The 13,350-nt window shown below is 37.4% G+C and overlaps 3 protein-coding genes and 1 long non-coding RNA gene across 4 annotated transcripts; 1 reads left to right on the top strand and 3 right to left on the bottom strand.

The window, feature by feature from the left end:
* Window positions 1-344: 344 nt before the first annotated feature.
* LOC145215296 (uncharacterized) lies at window positions 345-1,439 on the top strand. The gene is made up of 3 exons (XM_080083990.1): window positions 345-422; window positions 799-950; window positions 1,345-1,439. Exons 1-3 carry the CDS (start codon window positions 352-354, stop codon window positions 1,422-1,424), a joined length of 303 nt encoding a protein of 100 aa, XP_079940116.1. The 5' UTR covers window positions 345-351; the 3' UTR covers window positions 1,425-1,439.
* A 1,436-nt stretch (window positions 1,440-2,875) lies between these two features.
* Window positions 2,876-3,946, bottom strand: LOC145215298 (uncharacterized). Its single transcript, XR_013857249.1, has 4 exons — window positions 3,845-3,946; window positions 3,536-3,619; window positions 3,249-3,379; window positions 2,876-3,005 (listed from the first exon to the last, which is right to left on the bottom strand). It is a non-coding gene; the product is annotated as an uncharacterized LOC145215298 (long non-coding RNA).
* Window positions 3,947-5,228: 1,282 nt separating this feature from the next.
* Window positions 5,229-6,347, bottom strand: LOC145212887 (uncharacterized). Its single transcript, XM_080081133.1, has 4 exons — window positions 6,344-6,347; window positions 6,205-6,298; window positions 5,864-6,012; window positions 5,229-5,363 (listed from the first exon to the last, which is right to left on the bottom strand). The coding sequence occupies exons 1-4, from the start codon at window positions 6,345-6,347 to the stop codon at window positions 5,281-5,283; spliced, it is 330 nt and encodes a 109-aa protein (XP_079937259.1). The 3' UTR covers window positions 5,229-5,280.
* A 3,140-nt stretch (window positions 6,348-9,487) lies between these two features.
* On the bottom strand, window positions 9,488-12,333 carry LOC145215294 (beta/gamma-crystallin-like). Its single transcript, XM_080083987.1, has 5 exons — window positions 11,641-12,333; window positions 11,112-11,233; window positions 10,365-10,491; window positions 9,854-9,973; window positions 9,488-9,733 (listed from the first exon to the last, which is right to left on the bottom strand). The coding sequence occupies exons 1-4, from the start codon at window positions 11,650-11,652 to the stop codon at window positions 9,890-9,892; spliced, it is 345 nt and encodes a 114-aa protein (XP_079940113.1). The 5' UTR covers window positions 11,653-12,333; the 3' UTR covers window positions 9,488-9,733; window positions 9,854-9,889.
* Window positions 12,334-13,350: the final 1,017 nt, after the last annotated feature.

Below are 13,350 nucleotides of genomic sequence, written 5' to 3'. Positions count from 1 at the left end.
TGTGACAGCAATACATCCACTTTAGCTGAGACGCTACTCACATTCGAAGTTGCATTTTTCTTTGGTGTTACAGGGGACATTGTACAGAATTTTTTTTCAGGTTTAATTTACACATTCAAATCTTATTCAAATAGAATGCTTTATTTGCAATCTACTGGGTAAGTTAAGGACTTGGTGGATTGAATTTATTTCGCGTGTTTGGTGTGTGAGATTTTCGCTTTAATAAACGTAACTTACTGTAATGTGGAATAACTTCGAACGCATTTTGGTCCGATGAATTTTAGAACGCATACGCTTATGATGTGTAAGTTCGATGTGTGTTTTTTTAATTTTAGATTACAAGCAAGAAAGATGAAAAGTGCTGTGCTGTTGTTGCTTCTTCTGGCAATTTGCCTTTTGTTCACCGAAAGCGAAGCCGGATTGTAAGTCTCGTTTTTTCTCGTAGTTTGAAACATTTATTCCATTTCAAGATGTTTGGTGGAGGTAGCTCAGAGTTGTAAGTCGGACCGGACTGTTCGGGTCGGGTTCGAGCTTCAATATGAAAACGGGCTTGGTTTGGGCTAAGATTTAAAAAAATCGTGTGGCTTTTAAAAATATATTTCTGGTTTGGAACGGATATTGAGTTTGTACTTTTGGGTTTAGCAACCGATGTTAAGCCTACTTGAAACAAATCTAAAGTGATTGCGGTTTATATAAGCCATGTTCTAAAAACCTGTACGTACTGTTTATTATATCTTTTTAAATTTTACCTTTTGGGTGATTTGTATTTCAGCTCGGTAAAATGCTCTTTTGTCACAGGTTTCGCAGGCGCCGTTACTACGCCCGACGTCGCCGATACTACCATCGACGCCGACATTATTATGCCAGACGTCGTCACTATTACTACGGCGACTCGGCTCCCGCAGAAGATGAAAACAACGAAGAGGGAAGTGAGGGCCAAGAAGAAATGGGTAAGAGTTAAGTGTTTTTGTCATGTTTAAGATAGGTAACGTTTAATGGGCATTTCAAACCCGTTGGTTTCAGTTGTTAATTGAATTTAAACGCGGTTTAACACACATAAACTTGTTTTATTTACATTTACCACTTTGAAACGAGTCACAAGTTTTTGAACAACATTTATAATATTAACTTGTAAATAAGTTTTGGCACTAGCAAATTGACTCGGCAAAATGTCTGAAACAGGCCTGGTGAAGTATAATTTGCATGCAAGTGTACCTGGTCTGTTTTAACGCTTCAGGGCCGATACAAGTAACAATATATTGTATTAAATTGTATTAATTGTATTGTCGTATTAAATGCAGTTATATAAGATTTAATATTTTGACTTGTTTTCCTCTAAACCAGACATGAACGAACCTGACATGGAAATTCAAATGATGCAGGATTTCAACCGTGACATGGATGAACCCAACCATGACGAGTAGACTTTCGTTGTTTGTGGCGCGGATTCGAAAAATAAATTCTTCTTTATGCATTTAAAGTTTCGTTTACTTGTATTGCAAAATTTTGAAAACAAGCAGTTATTTAATCGGGGTCGTAAGTCGGGACGCGCTTTTCGGGTCAGGTTTTGGGCTTGTAATTCTAAATCCAACGGACATATGTCTAATGAAAGAATTGTGGCGTGGCAGAAAAATCGTCCTTATTTATTTACCCAAGTCATATGGCGAAGCAGACAATAGCCGACAAATGACTTCAGAATGCAATCAAGCTATCGTTCTTGGCGTGACACGAGGAAAAATGCGTCAAAAGTTTTTCGCCAATAGGCAATGCACGCTTTTGGGAACTGTCGCATCAAAGGTGTTGTTTTAATTGTCAGAGTCGGTATTTTGAGTGGCGTATCCCTAGCATCGGACGCCTATACTTATCTTACACAATTATGACAAATCAAATGTTATAGACCAGTGGTTTTCAAACTGTGGTACGCCGGAGAGTTAATGTGCAACGCGACTAGCTATCTGACATATACTTGTTTCAAGTCAAATTATACAATGCATTTTAAATGATTTAACTGATCAGTTCAGGTTTCGGCAAACTCAAGACTTGCACATTCTTTTCGTATTGCTAACCTTGCTGGTTTAGCCCTATAGCCCATGGTCTATCCATCCAAACAGGTTCATGTTGAAGCCGCGATAGAATACGTCGTCAGAAGCGATCAGTATAAAATTGAAAACCACAGTTTCAGACCAAATAAACTTGTGAAATATCCTATAGTGATTCTTATTTGTTTTTACTCTCGCGCAACTATGGGGTTTTGAGTATGGTTCGTGTACCTTCTAGATTCAGAAAATATATCCGGAAACATCTTATATCGAGAATATAGGCTACATACAACAGTAGGAGTGATTATCGCACAAGAGTGCCTTGCATCACCTAAAAACATATGTACATATTTTGATTATGACTTGACTCGTTTATTTTAACATTTTAAGCACCTGAGATATGTTATATAGTGTACCATTTAGGTAACCACAATTAACTGGATAAAAAAACATTTTTCAACAAATGTGACAACAGTTCATTTTATTCCAACCTTGCTTGTAACTCCATGCAAGACATGAAAGGAGGCGTTACGTTTTTTTGCTTTGTTTTGTGATTTAAGGACGGTATGACAAGTTTAGAAACGACTTGTGTAACGCAATTTTGTTTTTAAAAATCAAGGAAGTCTATTAAAAAAAAAATATTTTCCAAAATTTCTGTCAAAGGTGTTTCGATCGATGTTTTTTAACCTTTTTTTCTCACGCGTTATCCCCTCAAATACACAAGTCGGTGATATACAAATCACACCGTTAAAGTGACTTAAAAGCCTCCCGTAATAATGAAATCACTCAGACTGTTTCAAGACGTTTAGAGAAGTCAAAATAAACGAAACAACAAATGCACCAACAAGAATTTATTTTTCAAATCGGCATAATCAACAATATGAGTTTACTCTTCAGTATTTGGTTCATTCAAGTCACGCATGAAATCCTGGGTCATCTGGTCATTCATGTCTGGTGCGTTCATGTCTGTATGTGAGAGAAGAAAGGGTCGTTAAAATACACATTCATGTACAAAGCGCATGGATCATTTATGTTTAAACGATTAACTACTATAACCCAAACTGTAATTAAAGTAGACATGTAAACGTTGGCCTATGTAAGGGCTCTATGACGCATGGCCTCAAATTACGCGTTGATTATGCAACTTGCATGTAAGATATCAGAGTCGAATCCTTTAAAGATCATTACAGTATAAGACGCTTGTCTAACCTCCCTCTCCTTCGCCTTCATTTCCTTCTTCATTGTTCTCTTCCTCGGGTTCAGCAGAATCGCCGTAGTAATATCGGCGACGTCTGTAGTAGAATCGGCGTCGCGAATAATATCGGCGGCGCCTGCGGCGCCTGTGACAAATTGAGATTATTGCGGGCTTGCTTATTTTTTGCCTGACACCCAATTAGTTCATACAAAGTGCAATCAGTTGCTACAACGAAATGTAAAATTAACAAAGGTTTTAACACATCTGAGCCTGGAATACCACAATATGAACAAAAACTTACCAAGCTTCGGTATCAGTGACCAAAAGGCAAATTGCCAGAAGAAGCAGCAACAGCACTGAACTCTTCATCTTTCTTGCTTGCAATCTAAATATATAATAAAAATAAGGCATTGCATAAAGCAAAACACCACACGCCTGGATAAAAGCACATACACATTGGGGTTTGTTAACACATTGAAAACAGAACATACCCACCCCATCACGTTTTTTAACTTACTGTTTACGATTCTCAAATAGAAAACATTTAACCACACTTTAAGTAACGTAAGCTTGGTACGGCAAAATACCAGAAACCAAGTTACTGACTCACCCAGTAGCTTGCAATGAAAGCAATGTGCCATGGCAGAAAATTGATCCTTATTTATTTCACCAAGTCATATGGCGAAGCAGACAATAGGCGACAAATGCCTTCAGAACGCAATCAAACTATCGTTCTTGGCATGACATGAGGAAAAATCCGTCAAGCGTTTTTCGCCAATAAGCAGTGCGCGCTTTTGGGATCTGTCGCATCAAAGTTGTTGTTTTAATTATCAGATTTGGGATTTTGAGTGGCGTATCCCAAGCTAGCATCCGACGCCTTATCTCACACAATTATGAAATATCAAATATTCTATGCTGGAAAACAGCTGGATCAAACTTATTGTCACTTAACAGTTCAAAATAAACCCGGATTTACCAAGAAAGAGAGCGCCTTGAAAAGAGCATCTATATTTTCTGCAAGAAGATATAAGATACAAACTTGCATCGTCTTAATGTGAATATTTAAAACCGTGATCTGTGAACCAAAGCATCTATACTTTTTTGAACAAAGACTTTAAACAAACATGGTAGCGTTATAAAGCTCATGAAGATTATAGATGCCATGCATTGTGTTTTATGATACATTAGCTGTTGCCCTTTTTTCGCGCACTTAGACTTACATTCAGTATAGTAATTTTGAACCTTTTCTGCATGCGCCAATATTCAAATTTTTTTGCAAAAAATTCTTTGCACCAGACAGTGCACACTGTTTCGACCTATAAGGTATCATCAGTGCAGCTGGTGACGAGAGATCGGCCGCATTGGCTAGTGTAGCCGTTCAACGAGTGTTTTTACATTCTTTGCACCAAATGTAGAACATACATTAAGGTTAACGTTCACAAAACAATTTCTGCGCTTTTTTGACTTGTTTTCAACCAAGAACGTTCCCGGGGACAAATCACGATCAAGGCTTTTTTGTACATGAGTGAGGCGGGCCGGACGATTCAGCCACGCTCATGACCACATGAAAAATGTACTAACACCACACCTCACGGCACACCCACATTTAGCTAATATTCGATAGGAAGAGCATTTCAGCAATTTAAAACTAAATGTATCCAAAAATGCTTACGGTTAGTCCTATTAGGGTCGAGGTAAGGTATTAGCTTTAAAAATTCAATAAGACCAGTAAGAAAACTTAGTTTTTATGTAAAATTATTAGTTTTGATGTAAATTATCTTACATATGCCACTATAGACTAGATTTTTCTGCAACGCATTGAAGGGGCCTGGCGGACTAAGATTTATGGGTAAGTATACCATAAACACATGTCTGCATTAACGCTTCAGAGCTGATCCCAGTACGTTCATCTTTAATTTTGTTTGAGTTGTTTGTCAAGTTTAACTGTTGTTCATGGTCTGTTCAGCGGTTTTCAAATTAACAAAACATAAAAATGCAAGACACAAGAATTTATTTTTTCAATTCGGCGTCATAAACCACGGTTGTTTACTCGTCACGGTTGGGTTCATCCATGTCACGGTTGAAATCTTGCATCATTTGAATTTCCATGTCAGGTTCGTTCATGTCTCCTGTGAGCGTAAGAATATTATGTGAAAAATGGACTCTTACGCACAAAATACGAAATAAATGATATTGTAACTTATAAAATATACTGTATAAACATATTGCAAAAAATATTTGTAAGTCGGGCCATGCTTTTCGGGTTCGTACTTTAGTTTAAACAAAAATGAATTGATTTTAACCTCTACACTCGGCATCATATATGCCGCGATTTCACCAACTTTCGGGCCTAATTTGGGCTTTGTTATTTGGCTTGTACTTCGGAAACTGACCAGGTTCGCCCCCAATTTCGGGCAACTGTGAATCGCAAAGTTAAATCTATTTGGCGTGGGTTTTCACGGTTTTAGTTGAGTGCAAAACTGAAAAAGTCATTTCTTTAGTAGATAAGTCTGCAAATCAGCCAACGTTTATAAAAAAATTTGGCCATGCTTGTAGTCCCACGGTAAAATCTCAAGGTAAATTGATAAATTTCCCTCTGGTAAACAAAAAAAGTATTTTAGACCATTACCGTTTTCTTCTTGCTGTGCATCTTCTTTATTCTCATCATCAGCTTCAGCGGCATCGCCGTAAGAGTAGTAACGACGACGTCTGTAATGATAATACCGCCTTCGGTAATGGTAAGACCGCCGGCGATAGTAATGACGCCTCCGGTAATACCTGTAACAAACCAAATATTGGGTAGAGATGCAATTCATCATAAAGACTATTTATTAAAATACTCTTAACGCAAATTCGTCCAAATTCATTAAATCTACTACAAAAATTGAATAACGAACAGGCAAAAGCTTAAAAACTATTGTTTTTTTAAGCAACGGCCGAAATAGAACAAAGAAATTGCATTTGACTTACGAATAATAATGACCTTCGGTATCCGTCACCAACAGACAAAATGCCAGAAGAAGCAATAGTAGCACAGAACCTTTCATCGCTTTTTCTTTGTAATCTGATGAAAAAAGGACAATGAATTCTTAAAAGCAAAACAACAAACCCATGTAGCAAAAGCATGCGCTCATATCGTTAAGTTAACCCTTAATTTTTATAATTTTGATGAACTTTTTCACAGGTAGATAACACTAAGTCACGATTAACACAACGAAGCTTGAATATGCGAAACAAAATTAACCTACCAGATTCTTGACTTACCCAGTAGCTTGTAAGTAAAGCAATAAGTGCCATGGAAGAAAATTTGTGGTTATTTATGAGCCAAAGTCATATGGCAAAGCAGACAATGACTGACAGTTGACATCAAGTTGAATCTCAACGAGCAATCTTGAAATGACATGAGAAAGAATATGTCAAAGAGTATATTTCAAAGCAAGTAGGGGTATAATGCTGACGGTTGGAGCTATTAGGGTTTGGTTTAGCGAAAAATAGCGATAAGCCCAACATATAAACTTAGTCCCTAACCCTGCATTTAGTTCCCAACCCTATCCCAGTCACTTGTGCTCTTTACGCCATCTATCGGTATTTAGTCAATTTTGTCTGTTGTGAGTTTTTATGTCAGTAGCTGTACAAACTAATATAACTTTTTTATCTCGTTAACCGATTGGCCACTTTGGAAGGCAAAATCTTCACCAGGAAATAAACATTTTCCCCAGCGGTTACGAAATTTTGGTGATGTATAGCGTTGTGTTTCATATGACAGCTGTTCTTGAACAAAGAACTTTGATTTTTAGATGTGCTATGGCTCAGAATACACGTCGGATGTTTTTGCGACGTATGCTACTCAAAATATGAAATACGATTTTTAAATAATAAAAATATCAATCCCAGCGTAGCTATTCACAAAAGAGTGTATTGTTTAAAAGCATATAGAGCCAATAAATGATAAGCTGCATGTAGTGTATTGTTTATTGATTAAAATTCTGGACAATGTCATCATTGTATCACTCCAAAATCGTCTATCCTTCTGAAACATGGAAGCAATTGTCAGTTACTGAATATTTGCCATATGCCTTTGAAAGATAAATAGAAACAGTCTACCCACCATGGCACCCACTGCTTTACTTCTAAGCTACTGGGTAAGTAACAGACTTTGTGGTTCGTGTATGTACATGTTCTTGATTACATGTTTTGCCGTTTTATCAAAGCGTAATAGGCCATGTAGGGGTTTAGATTTAAATATTTAATAAGTTAAATAACAAAAATCCTGCTATGTGTATGTTGAGTGAAATTAATGTTTGATTACATGTAATGCATTTGTTGCATTTTTATTTATAGATTTCAAAGCAAGTAATACGAAGAGTGCAGTGCTGCTGTTGCTACTTCTGGCTTTTTTCCTCTTAGTTGCAGATACTGAAGGGTTTTGGTACTTCTGTGTTATATATTCATTTTACCAGACTGCTTTTAGTGAAAGCTTTGACTTAAGTAAATTAGATTATGCTCCATTTGTTTGCTACTTCATAACATTTGCTTTTTTGTTCGGTTTGGCGTAAAATTTTTACCTTCACTCGTTATTTATTTACTTTATTTATAAAACTTTATTTATTTCAGGTTCTCTCGCCGCCGATATTATTCGCGACGCCGATACTATTACCGGCGCCGACGATACTACTACTACAAGCGTCGCCGATATTACTGCGGCGGTGCTGCTGAACCCGAGGAAGAGAACACGAAGGAGACACAGGCTCGAATAACGTTTTATGTTATAACGATATTTGAATTCAAATCGAGCAATTTCATACTGAATTCGTATGTTGTGGCACTAAAATGCGACCAAGCACGGTTTACAATGGAAATTGGAGCTTTTAGGGTTTGCTACATTTTAATTGATGCCGCCAAGGTTAACACACATTTATGTTTAATAGAAAAGCTTTGCGTTTAAACAGTACACATAATTAGAATGGTAAAGAGTCCCTACATTTATCCCTGTGGGTATAACAAACAATTTTATGAAGCTCTTTTGTGTTCACGCGCAGTAATAATATTTGGTATTTTGTGCCGAGGTTATATTTTTGACAAACTATTTTTCTACACTTTAAACAGATTTGAACATGGCTGATTTAGAAGCACAACTGCAGGAATTCAACCGCGACGCGGATGAAACCAACCGTGACGCCAAAGAACTCAACCGTGACCAGTAAACATTTCCTGTTTTAGACGCGAATTTAAAAAATAAAGTTCTCCATGAATTTGATGTTATTATTTAGATAGGCATTGAACAGGTTTACAAATTATAAAAATTGAAGAAAATCTCGCAGTTTTTTATAGAAATCTTGATAAAACAGCACGCTTATCTACTGTCAAAACTGTTGTACCGCAATATAGCTCATTTTCCGAGGCAAAAAAACAAATTCCAAAAATGTGATAATTTTTTTTTCAAGAGGTTAAATCTCAGGACACTCCCGGGGACGAATCTCGATCATCGTTTTTTGTGTCTGTATATGGGTCAGGCGCGCCGGACCATTCGGCAAATACGACAAATTACATATCAAGCAATTTTTGGACCATGCATTGCTGTAGAAGATTTATCGTGTTTTCCTAAATATCCTGCAAATGGCAGTTTAAACTTAAATTTATGTGGCCATTATCAAAAATATACTTGGACAAGTTAAAGTCAGGGTTTCAGCTTCGTCTCTCCTTGGCCTGGCGAAGCTTTGCGCGAGCCATCTCAAGCTTAATTACAAACTTAGCGTAATCTATGGCGACTGTGACACTTACAACACTGTGTAAAACACACAACCACTAAGTTACTATAACTAATTGCAGACATGATGTTGTGTAAGTTAAAGCTGTCAGAGTTTTATGAATATATCTTGCTGCGGAAAGCTATGCAATCGAGTTTTTCTTTGCCACAACTACACGTTTTGTTTGGATCGCGAAGTATCCAGTACAGCAGTGGTTCCCAACCAGGGGAGAATTCCCCACAAGGGGGGAATTTTGTAATTTCTAGGGGGGAATTTGTGTCACAATATTAATCTCTTACAGGTTGTCTGTGCTATGTGTATAATCTCGCATAATCGTATAATGTAGGGGGGATTAAGATTTGAATATCGACTAAAAGGGTGCACAGGACAAAGGTTCGGAACCACTGCAGTATAGGATCAAATAGAGCTAACTGATTGCCAAATTGTTACGAACCTATTACTATCTGTTTGCTGCTGTTTCAAACTGCTTACGGTCGACAAACATGCACAACACAACCGTAATTTTTAATATGAGGAATAAAGTATGTTGCAATTATCTGAGTATGCATTTACGCGTTTAATAATCCGAGTATAATATGCAAAATGGTGGAGTTATCTTTTAAATTCGCCATCGACGAGTTTGGCAGAAGATATTTGGTTGTCTCCACCGTCCCATCTTGTCCGATCTGGGTATTCGCCAGGTGGCATTGTGCGTGGCATACCGCCGAAGTCTATGTTCGTAGAAGCGCCAACTACAATAATTTAAATTTATTTTAGATTTAAACGGAAACATATTATTTTGCCATCACGTTTTTTTATAGAAAAAAAAATAATGGCATTTTTTTTACAAAAATAAAAAACAGTACACTTACAGTCCTGCCACTATTTTCATGGACGACACAGTGTCATTATGCCGAGCTTAACGAGTCATTGTGTGATGAATTCAACTCAACCATTTTTCCACCGAAGTTTGGGTGTTCATAAAGCCTAACCTGAAAGTTAAATTGACTCTGTATTAGTTAAAAAGGGCAAAATACTCGACAAGCATGTTGATTTGTTCATAATGAATCCTTAATTAGGCTTTGCAGTTTTTTTTAATTAGAAATCGATTTTTAATTTCCTAAATCTTTTTGCGTTAGTGGTTGGTTTTTAGGCTAATCCATATGTCCCCATTTTTGTTCTCTCCTATTCAAAAACCAACTGCGTTTTGGCCCCACGAGAGTTGAAAGTTGTTTCAAAAGGAATTCCAAAGATACCTACTCCGCTTTATGTTTATGGGCTCAGTAACATATCACCGACCAAAATCAACTTCAGTAATTCTATAAACTTCTGTGAGGAAACAATATTAAAAAGATAAATTTGTTAATTTTATTGTACACTCACTGTTGGAATCGGTTTTAATGAGGACGTTCGGTCGCTGTGCCTGAACCAACGTTCCATATTGTGATATTCACCTGGAGGAATGGTTGTTGTTCTACCACCGAAATCCGAATGTTCATAGAGCTGCCATCTGGAAAATTTACCGAACCCTAAGTATTTTTTATTTTTCTTGTATTTTTTTCTTGCATTTTTCGCTGATGTTAAAACAGTGTAAAAATTTGATCATAAACATTACTGCCAAGGTACTGGTGTATATAGGTTGAAAACCTGAACTGATGATGACAACAGAGATTGTCGAAACGTCTGAACGATGTACTCCATATATACACCAGTACCTTGGCAGTATGGTTTATTATCAAATTACTTTTCAAGTCCGTGTATAGTGTTCCTCAGTGTAAAAATTACTTCAAAAAGTAAAATATTCCGTAAAACACAAATAAAATGAACATAAATTCATAACTGGGATCAGCCCTGAAGCGTCTATGCAGACCAGCGATCACGGCACACTCATATATAAATCACAGTACGCCAGGCCCATTGAAGGCGCTATACCGAATCAGCCGGTCACCAAGCAATCATTTGAATATTTGCTACTACCACCAAGAATGCTTGGTGACCGGCTGATTCGGTATAGCGCCTTCAATGGGCCTGGCGTACTGTGATTTAAAACACAAATACTGACTCTAATTGCTCAGATAAAAATATTGAAGGCCGATAGTTAAAACAAGCATCAAAATAAACAGCAATTACATTCCCTCCTCCACTTTAACGGACGAAATGACGTCATTCATTCCAAACGCATCGAGTGAATTACATGCGAAATTAAGCTCCACCTTTTTGCCAGAAAAGTTGATGTCTGAATATATTGTAATCTGAAAAACAAACACACATTACTTGATCGCAAACAAATTGCTTTCAAAGATTTAAAGTTGCGTTGTTTAAAGCAGGGGTCGGCAACCTTTTAGGCGATGCTTGCCAACGCTTTTCTCAATAGTAGTGGTTCGTGCCAGCAGATATCAATAATAAAGAGAAAGCTGAGTATTTTGTCCATGTAAGGCTGAATTTCAAAACAATGGCATGATAAAAACTGTAAAAGCAGTGTAATTTGTTACGTCAATTTAACACGCAAATATGTTGGTGTGCCATCAAAAACCAAGAGCGTACTGAGGTTGCCGACCCCTGTTTGAAAGATTTAAAAAAGGAAATTATTCAATCAACTAAAAGTAAACATTTTATGAAGCAATGTTTGATGAAGTTTCTAAACAAAGTTTTCTTTTACGTTTGCCACCATAATTCCGTCTTGGTAATGCAATTTTAACAGAAAAATGTACCTGTATATAACTAATAGAAAAAACAAATATATAATTTAATAGAAAAACAAATTATGTAGGTATTGCATACAACACACTAGTAACTGAGACCATACTCCTCTTTGTAGGATAACGATTTTCTAATGTGTGTACCACATAATTGTAAGTCGGACCGGCCTTTTCGGGTCGGGTTCGGGCTTAGGTTTTGTTGAACAAATGGGCTTGACTTCAAATTCTGTGTCCGTTGTTTGTTTTTTTCAGGTAAAATTACCAACTAAGTAGCTGGTTGCTGGACTTTACCTAACGCTCAACAGCCCTAAAACGCCGTTTTCAATTGTATTCTGTACAGTGGTACGTTTCAATGGAGAGGCCTGTCAGTACAATATCCGGGCCTGAACGGGCTTCTTAAAAACAAATCGGGTACGGGTCTGGCTTTGGGCTTATACTTTCGGGTTTGGGCTCGAATTTAGGTCCTGCTTGCAACACTGGTGTACCATACACAAAAACATTATTGTTTCATGCTTTGTATATTTATAATCGTCCTATCAGTTAGATTTGCTCGTCCCTCGTTAAAACCACTTTCTAACCTGAACACTATAATAAAGACTGTATCAAAACTTAAAGGGTATCTGCAACGTAACCGTCTTGGGCAAACTGAACGCCCAATCCGCCTGTAGTAATCTTAAGAGCCCTTGCAGCGGAAGCCTCGAAACATTACTGAAAAGCAATCATTACTCAAATATTAGCAGATCACGACAGAAAACTACAAGGAACCTTACTTTACCCAGCTGATAGTGCGGTGGCGCCAGTATCCGTGTAAAAAAGTTGCACGTATTTATAAAATCGTAATGTCAGTTATGCCACTATACGTGAATAAGATTGAGTGTTGTTATCGTTCGTGTTAAGGAAGTTGTTGATATTTGCGAGTCTGCTCATGCTAGCGTACAGTTTGCAAACATCCAAGCGTAAGTCTTCAATTTGCAGCCTTCTTCTGATCCATGAGCATTTGGGCATTTTGTCTAATATTCCTGTGGTCGTAAAAGGGGATTAAATATCATGTAGACCCGGAGTTCTCAAACTATGCGTCGCGACGCCCTGGTGCGTCGTTTCAATTTTCCAGGGGCGTCGCACAATGGTTCCGTTTCGTGGTTTTATGTTGCTGTATCAATAAACACAACTTTAATAATAAGTTTCCTCGTTAACTTTTATTCGCTGGTGCGTCGCAAGCCCACAAAACTTTTCAAGAGGCGTCGCAACCCAAAAAAGTTTGAGAACCACTGATGTAGACAGCTAAAGTTTAACTGATTTTGATTTGATTCGTGCAGTAATAAAATATCTTGCTTTTGTCACGCGTACTCCGAAAGTTGCGTGGTTTGATATTCTACATCTACCATGTCTTGCAAGAACCAAACAACCAATTATCCAACAACTGTATAAGGACCACAACAAAACTTTCGGCATGCCGGTACAAAATATAGCATAAGGATAACATCTCAAGCATAGCATTTTATTGCTATTCTAAACGCATATTCGGGGGTAATCCAGTTAACAATAGTTCACGATCTAAAAATAAAACGTAGCTGTTTTATTTTTGTGTTCTTTATGACGGTTTCACATAAGATTTTTTGTCGCCTATGCCACCACAGTCTGTCCACTGCCCACTCTGTACAGATCGGGTA

The sequence above is a fragment of the Phallusia mammillata genome, chromosome 2 (genome assembly GCF_965637545.1).
Source record: "Phallusia mammillata chromosome 2, kaPhaMamm4.hap1.1, whole genome shotgun sequence".
NCBI lineage: Eukaryota > Metazoa > Chordata > Ascidiacea > Phlebobranchia > Ascidiidae > Phallusia > Phallusia mammillata.
The sequence above is the reverse complement of the archived record's forward strand: the minus strand, read 5'-3'. Positions and strand labels throughout refer to the sequence as shown.

What these genes read in the sequence shown, in the direction of transcription:
- LOC145212887 (XM_080081133.1), bottom strand. An exon ending in ACCGAAGGTCATTATTATTC is followed by an intron (nt 6,013 to 6,204) that starts GTAAGTCAAATG and finishes GGTTTGTTACAG; the next exon opens with GTATTACCGGAGGCGTCATT. An exon ending in TGCACAGCAAGAAGAAAACG is followed by an intron (nt 5,364 to 5,863) that starts GTAATGGTCTAA and finishes TTACGCTCACAG; the next exon opens with GAGACATGAACGAACCTGAC.
- LOC145215296 (XM_080083990.1), top strand. Translation starts at nt 352, where the DNA reads ATGAAAAGTGCTGTGCTGTTGTTGCTTCTTCTGGCAATTTGCCTTTTG. An exon ending in ACCGAAAGCGAAGCCGGATT is followed by an intron (nt 423 to 798) that starts GTAAGTCTCGTT and finishes CTTTTGTCACAG; the next exon opens with GTTTCGCAGGCGCCGTTACT. An exon ending in TGAGGGCCAAGAAGAAATGG is followed by an intron (nt 951 to 1,344) that starts GTAAGAGTTAAG and finishes CCTCTAAACCAG; the next exon opens with ACATGAACGAACCTGACATG.
- LOC145215294 (XM_080083987.1), bottom strand. An exon ending in GTTAAAGTGGAGGAGGGAAT is followed by an intron (nt 10,492 to 11,111) that starts GTAATTGCTGTT and finishes TAAATTTTCCAG; the next exon opens with ATGGCAGCTCTATGAACATT. An exon ending in CATTAAAACCGATTCCAACA is followed by an intron (nt 9,974 to 10,364) that starts GTGAGTGTACAA and finishes TTTAACTTTCAG; the next exon opens with GTTAGGCTTTATGAACACCC.